Raw genomic sequence first — 15,039 nt, 5'->3', positions numbered from 1 at the left:
GTGATTAAAACGAGTCCAACACAGCCTAACACAGTACATTTATATTGAAATAATTCTCACAGAGATAGTCGTGATGGCTAAAAATACTAGTTTGTGAGTGAAACGAATGCGCTTTTTGTATTTTACGAGTTGAGACTTTTCTAACGTTGTTACCTGTTCCAATTATGATTGTTGTATTCCCATAATAATTGTGTTCACTTTTAATAAGTTATACAGTGGAAATGTCACAGATGAGCACTGTAACAAGGGTCTGTGAATGAGATGCGCATAAGCACAATGCACGCACATAACACAAACCACCGCTGCACTCAAAGTCTGACTGCTACATAAATATAGAGATTAGGGTTTGTATTGTGTGTTTTCGTGTTTAATGTTCGTTACATGCTGTTTCTCCCCTAATTTTGGATTAATGCATTATTACAGCTGATATAATTTCATTATTCTCTCTCTCTGTTAGCGAGCCATCGGTCATTTATTTCTCATTCAAATCAGCATTCATCTGTAATATAGGCACATTTCTGGTTCATGTTACCAGGGACAGCCTGTGGGTTTGTGGGGCTCTAGGTGAAATCATGAAAATGGCCCCCTGGTGTGAAAATTGTCATAACTTTAAAACATCCTAGAACCACTGCAAACGTGATGAGTAGATTATTTTTTTTTAATAGAACCACTAAAAAAAAAAGTAGTACTATCCTGCATAGCTCAGCTGATGACAAATAACGTGCCCAATAGCCTTATTCTGATCACCTTTTAACCTTTTTCTAGAAGTACAAATAAACCGGTGTCTCAATTAATATCAGGTCATGGAAACTGCAAGTATGATAATTACTGGGTAACATTTTACAACAAGGTTTGCTTTAGATATCATTAACAATTTATAATACAATTTTCCAGCATTTATGAATCTTGGCTAATGTCAATTTATAAAAATACAATTGTTTATTGTTTGTTCATGTTAGTTCATATTGTATTAACTAATGTTGACTAAAAATTGACTAGTATATGTAGAAATTAACATTAAGATTAGTAAGTATTGTTCATTGTTAGTTCATGTTAATTAATATAGTTAACAAATGTTAACAAATACAACCATAAGTGTTACCCATTAAAGTAACACAAAATAAGAAAATGCTGTTTAAAATAGTTTTAATAGTTTTAATTGTATAGGACGTTTCTGACAATGCTTGAAATTCTGCTGCAAATGCTTGAAATGTTAATTTAGAGCAACAAAATCAATGAAAACAAAAAGTTCAGTACATAATAAATTATGCAGATGAATATGTACTGCTTAGCTTTACTTCTTGCTGATTTTAGATATACTGCTGTTATTTTATTTGTAGTAACTTTCAGTTACTTGTCTTTTAGTGATAATTGAGAGCTCATTTTACACTTAGAATGTTGTTTTTAGTTTTCACTGTCATTGTGATTTGTTTGTTAAATGATCAGGTTCACGCTCACTCTCTTGAGTGTGCGCGATAGAAACCACTGAACTGCAGAGAATTTCAAAATAAAAGTCATCAATGTTTCTTAATCTTATGACGTTCGTTTACTTTGCACGTGTTCGCGCCTTTGAGGGGGCCCCCCCAGGCATGTAGGGGCCCTAGGCGGCTGCCTGTTTCGCCTGTGGGATGGGCCGGCCCAAATTCCAAGTTTTTAAATTACACATTTTTCAAACGAGAAGCTTTTAATGAATTAGCTAGCAGTTCCAGGTTAAAGGATTAAAAAGTAAATAAAAAAATTAAATACTGGTTATCGGTATCAGCCACAATGAGCTGTGAATTATCGTATCGGCCCAGAAATTCCATATTGGTGCATCCCTAGTAAGAGTAGTATGTAAGTACGCTATTCTTTAAATAGCCAATGGCTTCCATGACAACCATTCCATTTACACTAAAATGGATTATAATACATTTATCACTTCTCTTTTTGTTTCTGGATACTCAAAAAATTATAAACCTATATTTATTTCTAATGAACTTCAGTCTGTCAATCAAAAGATTTGTCATTGCTCTACATATTGATGGTTTTCAGCATCTGTGAATTTCTGAACAATGGCTACAGCTTGTGTAAGCGTCATAGCATGTACACACACATAGGAATGACAGGTGGCATGTGGGCGAAAATGCAGTTATAGCTTCCCACGACCAAATCATAATTATACACGTGCTATAAAAACCGGAGCTCTGCCGTCTCCTCAACCCACGCACATCTCAACACCCCCCCCCATACGCTCTCTCACTCAGCCATTCTTTTATTCTTATGTGCTTGCTTCATTTCTAAATCTCCATGTTTGCCTACTCCTTCTTTGCATCCTTATGTCTTTTATCTCCTCTAAGTGTACCCTGCTAAAAAGACCAGCTTAACCAGCATTCTATTCCCATGATGGTCTAGGCTAGTTTATGCTTAGTGGTGAAGCTTGTTGACCAGTGTGGTCTTTCTGATGAAGCTGGTTAAGCTAGTTTAAAAGCCTGGTGGGGACACCAGTATCCCATGCAGGGGACACCAGCACCCAAAACACAACATAAGCTGGTGACCAGCTGGTCATTTCAGCCGGGTAGAATTAAAATGAGATGAAGGATGAGCTGTAAGGTGATACATTTTAATGTTTGCATTACATAACCAACTACCTTAACAAGCTTATTCAAATCGCGATCAGGTTGCACAGTAGCTCGAATAATAAAGCATTGCACTTGCGATGCAAAGGAACGGGGTACGAGCCCTGAAGAGCAGTCAATGAGCACGCGAGCTGACACATAAGCCGAAAGTGTCATAGAAGCGCCAAAAAATGACGTGCTAGTTTTAGAGTAGCATCTCTTGTATCTCTTCTAGCACACCGCAATCTCACATTCTCACGTAATAAAATAATTTCAGCTCAAATCAATATTTCATATCCATGTATTTATTTATTTGGTAAGTAGAAGTGTAATAAGCAGATGTAATGTAAAATGTATAAAAAAAACTGTTTTGAGTTGAGGTCCCGATCACCCTGTCAGGGTTTGTTTTGTGATATGACCGGCTGATTGTACATTATCCCTATTAATAGCAACAAAAAGACATTTTTGGCTTCTAAAAAAATAACAAAACAAAAAAACACCCAGTTTGAACTGGTTAGAAGTGATGTCACGACCACCTCACAGTCAATCATGACCATTAGAGAAACAATTTAATCAGACTATTCTTGGGGGGTAGTGACGTTTAAGCTCAATAAACTGTTTCTCCAAAAACACCTGTGCCTAGCCAAACTTCAGCCCATTGATTTATCTGCGCCAAGAATGGCGAAAGCTTCATGGAGGAGGGGCCGTTTCCAGTAAAGTCGTTTACTGGCTATTTTTGTAACAGCATTTGGGTTCTTAGTCATGTGGTTACTTATCCTTGATAAATTGTTGGCTTCTATGATACTCTGTTCTTTCAGTGAGAGTAAACTGAAGATCTCGTGGACAGGTTTGATTTCGACCGAGACTCAATGTCAATACAAGGAAGGAACATTAACAGTAAAGTCAACATTAAATGGTACTTGCAACAAATTTTACTTCCGTAATGTGACATATTTCCCAGTGAAACAGTATATTAAAAGAAAAAAAAAAGAATTGTCTGGTGGGGCTTACTGTTACCCATTAAGAAAAGATCACAGTATGAAACGTAGGCATGCATGAAACAGAGTTTGCCAAAATTATGCCTTAATAGCTGTTGGTTGTTGGTTAAAATTATCCAATAAACTAAGATTTCAAAAAAAAATTCCAGGCAATTCCAACGATATATTATGAAAAGTAAAAAATAGGCCAAAGCATATAAATTATTAATGAAGTTAAGGAGTGGAAAATGCCTTTAAATGGTTCTCACTATTTGAAATCTTCTTACTATTTGAAATCTTAGACAACTGAAAGGTCAAAAGGACTGGCGAATGCCATAAGATCATGCAGATCAAAAGGCAAATATGTAAATGCAAATAATGATGTGATGGTGTTTGTTAGAGTTTGTTGGAGATTGTTGGGGCAGTGTGAATTGGCCTTTAGACACCGAGGCTTCTGTTGAAGCCTGCGTCAAACCAACAACACATATGCTTAATCCATGACGTGTGAAGATTCAAACGACTGAATATTTGGTATATGCTTAAAAAAAAAGCTTTAATCCAGCATGGGTTTTTTTCCCAATAATGCAAATACTTACCTGATACTAAATGTTACTGCCCCTACCATAAGCACATACAGGTGCATCTCAATAAATTAGAATGTCGTGGAAAAGTTCATTTATTTCAGTAATTCAACTCAAATTGTGAAACTTGTGTATTAAATAAATTCAATGCACACAGACTGAAGTAGTTTAAGTCTTTGGTTCTTTTAATTGTGATGATTTTGGCTCACATTTAACAAAAACCCACCAATTCACTATCTCAAAAAATTAGAATATGGTGACATGCCAATCAGCTAATCAACTCAAAACACCTGCAAAGGTTTCCTGAGCCTTCAAAATGGTCTCTCAGTTTGGTTCACTAGGCTACACAATCATGGGGAAGACTGCTGATCTGACAGTTGTCCAGAAGACAATCACTGACACCTTCACAAGGAGGGTAAGCCACAAACATTCATTGCCAAGAAGCTGGCTGTTCACAGAGTGCTGTATCCAAGCATGTTAACAGAAAGCTGAGTGGAAGGAAAAAGTGTGGAAGAAAAAGATGCACAACCAACCGAGAGAACCGCAGCCTTATGATTGTCAAGCAAAACCGATTCAAGAATTTGGGTGAACTTCACAAGGAATGGACTGAGGCTGGGGTCAAGGCATCAAGAGCCACCACACACAGACATGTCAAGGAATTTGGCTACAGTTGTCGTATTCCTCGTCAAGCCACTCCTGAACCACAGACAACGTCAGAGGCGTCTTACCTGGGCTAAGGAGAAGAAGAACTGGACTGTTGCCCAGTGGTATTTCATTTGGAAACCAAGGTCCTAGAGTCTGAAGGAAGGGTGGAGAAGCTCATAGCCCAAGTTGCTTGAAGTCCAGTGTTAAGTTTCCACAGTCTGTGATGATTTGGGGTGCAATGTCATCTGCTGGTGTTGGTCCATTGTGTTTTTTGAAAACCAAAGTCACTGCACCCGTTTACCAAGAAATTTTGGAGCACTTCAGGCTTCCTTCTGCTGACCAGCTTTTTAAAGATGCTGATTTCATTTTCCAGCAGGATTTGGCACCTGCCCACAATGCCAAAAGCACCAAAAGTTGGTTAAATGACCATGGTGTTGGTGTGCTTGACTGGCCAGCAAACTCACCAGACCTGAACCCCATAGAGAATTTATGGGGTATTGTCAAGAGGAAAATGAGAAACAAGAGACCAAAAAATGCAGATGAGCTGAAGGCCACTGTCAAAGAAACCTGGGCTTCCATACCACCTCAGCAGTGCCACAAACTGATCACCTCCATGCCACGCCAAATTGAGGCAGTAATTCAAGCAAAAGGAGCCCCTACCAAGTATTGAGCACATATACAGTAAATGAACATACTTTCCAGAAGGCCAACAATTCACTAAAAATGTTTTTTTTATTGGTCTTATGATGTATTCTAATTTTTTGAGATAGTGAATTGGTGGGTTTTTGTTAAATGTGAGCCAAAATCATCACAATTAAAAGAACCAAAGACTTAAACTACTTCAGTCTGTGTGCATTGAATTTATTTAATACACGAGTTTCACAATTTGACTTGAATTACTGAAATAAATGAACTTTTCCACGACATTCTAATTTATTAAGATGCACCTGTACACCGATCAGCCACAACATTAAAACCACCTGCACCTGCACCTACACCTTGTGTAGGTCTCCCTCATGCTGCCAAAACAGCGCCAACCCGCATCCCAGAATAGCATTCTGAGATGCTATTCTTCACACCACAATTGTACAGTTCGGTTATCCGAGTTACCGTAGACTTTGTCAGTTTGAACCAGTCTGGCCATTCTCCATTCAACAAGGCGTTTCCATCCACAGAACTGCCGCTCACTGGATGTTTTTTGTTTTTGGCATCATTCTGTGTAAATTCTAGAGACTGTTGTGTGTGAAAATCCCAGGAGATCAGCCGTTACAGAAATACTCAAACCAGCCAATCTGGTACCAACAATCATCCATGCGATTGTCTAATCAGACAATCGTGTGGCAGCAGTGAAGTGCATAAAATCATGCAGATACAGGTCAGGAGCTTCAGTTAATGTTCACATCAATCATCAGAATGGGGAAAAAATGTGATCTAAGTGATTTGGAGCATGGCATGATTGTTGATGAGAGAGGTCAACAGAGAATGGCCAGACTGGTTCGAACTGACAAAGTCTATGGTAACTCAGATAACCGCTCTGTACAATTGTAGTGAGAAGAATATCATCTCAGAATGCTATTCTGAGATGCGGGTTGGTGCTGTTTTGGTGGCACGAGGGGGACCAACACAATATTAGGCAGGTGGTTTTAATGTTGTGGCTGATCATGTATATGGTGAACGGAGCAAAATGACCAAATTGCATAGGTAATTTGAAATAAAATATATGTTGTTAAGAGTTTATTCATTCATCTTTATTTTTGTCACACATTATACATTTCAATCAAATCAAATCAATCAAATCAAATCACTTTATTGTCACACAGCCATATACACAAGTGTAATGGTGTGTGAAATTCTTGGGTGCAGTTCCGATCAACATAGCAGTCGTGACAGTGATGAGACATATACCAATTTACAATAACATCAAATTAACACAACACAATTTAAACATCTGTTATACACATAATTACACTCAACAATATACAAATAATAACATACCCTGTACAGTATACAATACGCACTATATAGATACACATTATTCAATAAAAATAAAAAATAAAAATATATAAAAAAAAGTATATATATATATATATATATATATATATATATATATATATATATATATATATATATAGAATGTACAGTATTGTACTGTATTGACATTCAGGCTGTCGGTTGATAGTAAGTTGTTAAGAGAGAATATAATATAATAATAATATAATTTATGACAGTCCGGTGTGAGATATAAGAGTAAGGGTAATAAAGTGCAGTGCTGATGTATTTGATCGTGGGAGATCAAGAGTTCAGAAGTCTGATTGCTTGGGGGAAGAAGCTATCATGGAGGCTGGTGCGGGTCCTGATGCTGCGATACCGCCTACCTGATGGTAGCAGTGAGAACAGCCCATGGCTCGGGTGGCTGGAATCTCTGATGATCCTCCGAGCTTTTTTCACACACCGCCTTGTATATATTTCCTGGAGGGAGGGAAGCTCACCTCCGATGATGTGTCTGGTAGTTCGCACCACCCTTTGCAGTGCTTTGTGGTTGTGGGCGGTGCTGTTGCCGTACCAGGCGGAGATGCAGCTAGTCAGGATGCTCTCCACAGTGCAGGTGTAGAACCGTGTGAGGATGTGGCGGTTCATTCCAAACTTCCTCAGCCGTCTCAGGAAGAAGAGGCGCTGATGAGCCTTCTTCACAACGACTTCAGTGTGGATGGACCATGTGAGTTCCTCAGTGATGTGGACACCCAGGAACTTGAAGCTGCTGACTCTCTCCACTGGTGCTCCATTGATGGTGATGGGACTGTGTTCTCTGTCTTTTCTTCTGAAGTCCACCACAAGCTCCTTTGTCTTACTGACATTGAGGGAGAGGTTGTGCTCCTGACACCAGCGTGTCAGAGTGTGCACCTCCTCTCTGTAGGCTGTTTCATCATTGTCAGTGATCAGACCTACCACCGTCGTGTCATCAGCAAACTTAATGATGGCATTGGAGCTATGTGTTGCCACACAGTCATGTGTGTACAGGGAATACAGGAGTGGGCTGAGAACACAGCCCTGTGGGGCTCCAGTGTTGAGGGTCAGTGAGGAGGAGATGTTGCTGCCTATTCTAACCACCTGGTGTCTGCCTGACACTGGAGCGGTTGTTGCGGTAAGCAAACTGCAGCAGGTCAAGAGAGAGAGGCAATGCAGAGCAGATGTAATCTCTGATTAGTCTCTCAAAGCATTTGCTGATGATGGGGGTCAGAGCAACAGGACGCCAGTCATTTAAGCAAGTTATTTTTGATTGTTTTGGAACAGGCACAATGGTGGATGTTTTAAAGCATGTGGGGACTACAGATAAAGAGAGGGAAAGGTTGAAAATGGCCGTAAAAACACCAGCCAGCTGGTTCTCGCACGCTCTGATGACGCGGCCTGGAATGCCGTCTGGGCCCGCGGCTTTGCGGATATTCACCCGTCGGAAGGATCGGATTACATCTGCTACAGAGACGGAGAGTGAACTAACCTCAGTAGCTTCAGCCGCTAGAGCTCTCTCCGCGAGGGTGGTGTTATTTCCCTCGAAACGAGCATAAAAAGTATTTAGCTCATCCGGTAGAGAGGCAGCGGTGTTCATGGCAGAGTTTTTATTCCCTTTAAAGTCCGTGATGATGTTAATTCCCTGCCACATGCTTCTAGAGTTGGTGGTGTTAAACTGTCCTTCAATCTTGCTCCTGTACTGGCGTTTTGCGGTTCTGATAGTTTTTCGGAGGGCATAACTGGCTTGTTTATGCTCCTCTGCGTTCCCGAAATTAAAAGCGGAGGTCCGCACATTAAGTGCCGCGCGAACATCGCTATTAATCCATGGTTTCTGATTTGGATAGATCCGTATTGTTCTGGTCGGAACCACGTCCTCTACGCACGTTCTGATGAAACACATTACGCTGTCAGTGTAAAGCTCGATGTCATCAGAGGCGGACCGGAACATCTCCCAGTCCGTGTGATCAAAACAGTCTTGTAGCGTAGAATCTGATTGGTCCGACCAGCACTGGATCGTTCTGAGGGTGGTTGCTTCCTGTTTCAATTTCTGCCTGTAAGTGGGCAGAAGCAGAATGGAAGAGTGGTCCGATTTGCCAAATGGCGGGCGGGGGAGGGATTTGTAGCCATCCCGGAACGGAGAGTAGCAATGGTCCAAAACCCGGTCCCCTCGTGTGTTGAAACTAATGTGCTGGTGATATTTTGGTGCGACTGATTTTAAACTGGCTTTAATAAAGTCCCCGGTCACAATGAACGTGGCCTCAGGGTGCGCGGTTTCCTGCTCACTTATACTCCCATACAGTTCCTTGAGTGCCCGGTCTGTGTCGGCTTGTGGGGGAATGTACACAGCTGTGATAATGACCGCTGTGAATTCCCTCGGTAGCCAGAATGGTCGACACAGAAGCATAAGAAATTCCAGATCAGGAGAGCAGAAAGACTTGATAGAATGTACAATCCTCTGATCACACCAGGATTTGTTGATCATAAAACATACACCACCTCCTCTACTTTTACCTGAGAGGTCTTTCGCTCTGTCCGCTCGGTGCACGGAGAACCCCGCGGGTTCAATGGCTGAGTCTGGAATCTCTGCAGACATCCAAGTATCCGTAAGGCAGATAATGCAGCAGTCCCTTGTATCTCGTTGGAAAGAGATCCGCGCTTTCAGCTCGCAGAGCTTGTTATCCAGAGACTGAACATTTGCCAGCAGAATACTGGGTAGCGGGGGTCGATCTGCACGGCGTCTTACTCTGATGAGAACGCCAGCTCTGTTTCCCCTTTTCCTCCTGCGTTTCCGCGGCCGTGCTGCCCAGACAAAGGGCTCCGCTTGAGTGTTTGTAAACAGCGGGTCGGCATTGAGGAATGTGAAGTCCGGTTTACGGTGTGAGATTGCTGAACCAATGTCCAAAAGTGTTTGTCTGTCGTAGACAATAAGGCAGACAACATCCAAGACAAAAAACATAAGAATTGTGAACAAAACAAACAAAATACTACTATGCTGTGTCGGAGCTCGCAATGCAGCAGCCATTCTCGGCGCCATCTTGAGTCTGTATTTTGTACATATACAATTGAACAGCTAAGCTGGTGTCAGAAGTAGTAGAGCATTAATGGGAGTTTATGTTTTGACCACCAGATTTGAACTGTATGCAGAAACTTGAGTAAAGAAGCCTACAACGCAAAGACAGCTTTTCAAATTTATGCACTAGGGAGGGCGTTTTCAGCTCAGGTTTACAGGCTGGACAAAAATGCTGTCTCAGTGTGGCGAAAGACCAAAACATAAAATTAATGCGTTTTCAAACAAAAACGTATTAATGTGGACGTGGCCTTTGTTTTATCAGTTTCTAAAAGCAAGAACGCAAAGGTCAAACAGTGGATTTGAATGTTATAAGCTGTGTTTCACATTTACTCTTAAGAGCCAGTAGTAGTAGAGAAATAGGCTTGAGGTCAGTTCTGAAGGTTATGACAGCATAACAAACTGCATTGATTGTCTGATGCATACTGCACAAAGAAATGGCAAGCACTTACCTAAACATTTTCCAATCAGACTGCTTTACTGTTATGTAACTTCCAATGTCAGTGTTGGGGAGTAACTCACTAAAAGCAGCGATGCCACTAACTACAATTTTTTGTAGCGTGACAGTAACAGCTGTTGTTTTAAAAAAGTAAACCCACAAGGGATTTTTATCATGATTTACAGTCCTATTACCTGGCTGAATGCTGGTTGTAATAAAAAATAATAATAAATACACGCAGAACACACCAATACATATAATCGCTAGGGGCCAGCAGGGGGGGCCCCAAACCTCCGAGCCCTAGCGAGATGATAAAGAGTGAGGTTCTTTCAGTGTATCATGTGTGTTGATTGGCTGCTACTCACTTGTTCAGATAAATGCGCTTCTCTGTGAATTGGCCGGTGCCGTATGTGGGGTCTTCATATGGTTCATTCTGCACAACCTCCACGCCCTCTCCTCTCTCACTCTGCTCATGGCTGTGTTTGCTGATCATATACAGCTGACCAATCCTGTACTAGAGACACAGACCAGAACACAGTCAGAACTGCCATACACAATGTAAATATACACACACATTTCTGAGTCAGGGTGCACGATTTTAACAGTCTGCAGAGAGACAAAGTGTGCAGTCTTCCCAGGTTGCTACAATGAACGCTTTTGAGGAAGAGCTAATCACTGGATTTGCCAATGTTTAAGATATTCAGGTTTTTGTGAGAGACACTTAGTAGCAAGATAACATAACCAAGTTATGTCTGATTTCACAGATTTTCACCTGCCCTTTCTGTCTAAGGGGGCGATTCTTGGCAAGAAACGTTGCAATGCTGACAAGACTTTGTCAATAATCAAAAGGCAGCATGATACTAGGGATCGTCTGGCTGGCACAAATTACAACCCCTAACCCAATGCCAGCAGAGATGAACACAATCAATATCATAATTGTGTGCAGTGTCATGCTGTGCCCAACACAGGAGACAGTAATATATGGTTGTTTCTTGCACCCCAGTGCAAATTGTGGCAGATACAATTTGCACCCCTAATTAAATACTAACTGTATAGGGGTATCACTGCAGCATAATTGTTGTGTTTATTTAGAGTCCCACAGACACACTACACCAACCACTACCCCTAACCCCTAAACCTAACTTTCATTTACAAATATTAACCATGGTTTTTTGTAGTAAAATCATAGTAAACACAAAATTACACATGGTTACTATTTATAAACAATATTATTGTAATTGCATCAAATCTTTGTTTTCTGCCAAGAAACATGGTTACTACTAGAGGTCGACCGATAGTGGATTTTGCCGATACTGGTGGTGGGAAAGGCAGATAACCGATTAACTGGCTGATAGTTTTTCAAATCGATTTAATAAAGTCACACACACACAAAAAAAAAAGAAAATTAATAATAATAATAATATCATAATTTAATCTTTACTATGGTGGGCAAAGAGAAAGAGTCCAAAATGAATAAAATCCCAGATGTAGTTTTTTTGTTCAACAAAAATCACAGTAATAACCAGAAAAAAAATGAAGATTTGGTGCATAATGGGGGACTTAAGTATAAACAAGCCCGAAACACACCAGGGACTTTTATTTTGAAATGAGGAAATGATGAAAACACTATCGTCAACTATTGATATTTTTGCCGATAAGCAAAAGTTCCAAAAAGCAATTACTGACACAGATTAATCGGTAAAACCAATACGTCAGTCGACATCTAGTTACTACAATATTACTATAGTAAAAAACTACCCATATATAATTTTTTTGTATTATTATAAGTGGTATTAAAGAAAACATTAAGAGAGGAGACAGAAAACAGAATGGAAAAATGAGTGCAACAGACAGAGTCAAACTCGGGTCGAAGAGGCACAGTATCACTGGCATTACGGCCCACACCACTGAAGTGACACTCACAATGCAGTTTGTCATAAATTTCTATTATAGAATAGACTATTGGGGTGCAAAAAGTCACTCTGTTCACAAGTGATATTTAGCTTCTTTTTTTCTTTGTCAAATATCTCATATTTCATCTCAAGTACGCTCTTCACTGACAATTTTATTAACTTAATAAACAAGTTCACTCTTTTGTGGAGAAAAAAAAATATTAGGGGGAAAATTATTTGATGTGGTGGAAATTATCGTAATTTTTGAAAAATTGAAAGAAATCATTTTCACACAATTAATTTTGGAATGTTATGTTTATTTCACTCTTTGTTTAGATTATCATAATTTAAACGTAACAATTTCAACCTAGTCTCATAGAATGAACATTACTATAACTAAATTTTTACTTTTACTTGCCACGTTCTACATTTCGCCGCAGTTTCCTGGTGATATTAACATTAGAGGTGCTACAACGACTGTATGTTTTATTAACTTTACACAAATCATGAGTACAGTGGCTGATTATGACTTAATAAACAAAAAATTTTTACACTATTACTCACACACTGCTATGTTATTATTTCAAACGACTTTTCCTATAACGCATCATTTCTATATTATATATATATATATATATATATATATATATATATATATATATATATATATATATATATATATATATATATAAATACACACACACACACACACACACACACACACACACACACACACACATACACACACACATACACACACACACACATACACACACACACACACACACACACACACACACACACACACACACACACACACACACACACACACACACACACACACACACATTTTATTTATTAATCCAGCATGGGTTTTTCATTCCAATGTGATTAGCTTCCGCAGTAGCTCACCTGATAGTCTTGGCCTTTGGATTCCGAAGACCGAGGTTCGAGACAAGCCAAGCACACAAGCTGAGACGTGAGCCTAAAGTGTCATAGAAGTGACACAAAATGACGTGGTTGCTTCAGGAAATAAGCTTTTCATGTTACTTTTGCTTTTAGGACACTACTGATTAGGTTTAGGTGTTGGTTAAGCGTAAGGATGTCAGTTTTGCTCACCTCTCATTTGCTTTTAGGACCCTATTGGTTAGGTTTAGTTTAAAGTTTTAGGTTAGGGAGGTACAATTTACTTGTTAAAACCTCCATCTAACATTCACTTTAAAAACCTCGTCTGATTACAACCTCGTCGCTTTTGGCGCCCCCCGCTGGAAATTTCACTGGGAAATGTCAGCAAAACATGTAGAAGCACATTTCATTTTGCAAAAATGTTGCCATGGTCACGTAAATTTTACGAGATTAGGATGAATAATTTGTATTTTTATAATAAATTTTCATAGTTTAATATCGAAAGTCTGGGACAAAGCTAAAACAGTAAAATCTATACAATAAAGGCATTTGCGTTCCAAAAAGTAAATGCCTTCATTTTGGTGTAAATGTGAAAATATTTTAATCTCTTAAACTCTGTGGTCCAAAAGAGGGCGCTATATCATGAAAAATCTTATGCTTAAAATGCTCAAGTCCCTCCTGTATGCATAAGTTAGCATATGTTGTGTGAAAGCTTAGAATCTGAACTTTTCATAGATAACCATAACTTCTGCATTTATGTTACTTAAAATTACAAAATAAGGCCTTAAAACATGCACGTCGCAAATAAGCACCAGCTAGTGGTTATGTGGTAGAAATATTAATATGAATATAAATAATATAATATAATATGCATTTTCAAAAGAATCACAAAGTGAAATCTGATATTTGTGACATCAAATACAAATGTATCTTTTTTGCACCGATAACTGCTGCTGTAAGCCCCAAATAGTTAAAAACATTATATATGCTTTTACCTTAGGGAGTTTTCTAAAAAACAAGCCATTGTTTATTTGTCTGCGAGCTTGCTTGTGTGAATAATCCAATGTTATATCTTAGATATCTAGAACAAAATATGCAGTGCCACAGGAAAAGCATGCTAAACAAAAATGTATCTTATCGACTATTATTGAAACAATGAATATACATCACCGCAAAGGGGAGGATCTCAGCTTTCTAATGACACCTAGATTGAGCTTATAGTCCACTCAGAGGCTGAGATATTAGATGAAAAATTGGGGGAGGTGCAAGAACTGAAAATTAGACAAATGTCTATGCAGGAACACATCCGCAAGGGCTAAAATGCATTATAGCGCCACCTACAATTCAGATTTGCATTTTGTGACAGAAAGTGATAGAGGTAAAATTATTTTTGTAGTACTTCCTGCCACCTAGTGGAATAAAATACGACTATTTGGAGGGAGATGGAGTGAACAGAACAAAAAAAACAAAAAAAAAAAAAAAAAAAAAAAAAATCACATGCTTACAAAAGTTAGGACAACAACAACAAAAATATTCTATTCATCATAACATTGTAAACATATACAATACTATTATAAATAACTGGAGTTTATTTGGGGAGGTTTCTGAAAGAAATTAGAGCAATTTTTGGCAGTTAGTCAACAGTATGTGTAAATGGTGAGCTTTTAAATTTGAGTGTGAAAAATTGCAGGCAGCAGCCCAAAAATACTTCAGAGTTTAAGAGGTTGAACAAAATAGTAAAAATAACATAAATAAATAAGGTATTTAAAAAGTAGCAAAAAAAATGAAGGCTTGGTAAAAAGTTTCCCAATCAGTTTTTAATGTAACTGTCATATGAAAATCAACACTACGGACATCGAATTGCCCAAAGTTGAAGAAACTTCCATAAGTGCCTGAGTGCATGACATCTGTGACAGCTGTTTATCTATGTG

The 15,039-nt window shown here is 39.0% G+C and overlaps 1 protein-coding gene across 1 annotated transcript in view; it reads right to left on the bottom strand.

Annotated features, from left to right (window-relative positions):
- Positions 1-15,039, bottom strand: part of LOC127451194 (cytoplasmic phosphatidylinositol transfer protein 1-like) — a 125,115-nt gene that overhangs the window by 40,614 nt on the left and 69,462 nt on the right. Inside the window, exon 2 of the mRNA XM_051715690.1 lies at positions 10,676-10,824. Coding sequence (XP_051571650.1) covers positions 10,676-10,824 — 149 coding nt within the window. The remainder of the gene's footprint in view (positions 1-10,675; positions 10,825-15,039) is intronic.

The sequence above is a fragment of the Myxocyprinus asiaticus genome, chromosome 14 (genome assembly GCF_019703515.2).
Source record: "Myxocyprinus asiaticus isolate MX2 ecotype Aquarium Trade chromosome 14, UBuf_Myxa_2, whole genome shotgun sequence".
Lineage (NCBI taxonomy): Eukaryota > Metazoa > Chordata > Actinopteri > Cypriniformes > Catostomidae > Myxocyprinus > Myxocyprinus asiaticus.
The sequence above is the reverse complement of the archived record's forward strand: the minus strand, read 5'-3'. Positions and strand labels throughout refer to the sequence as shown.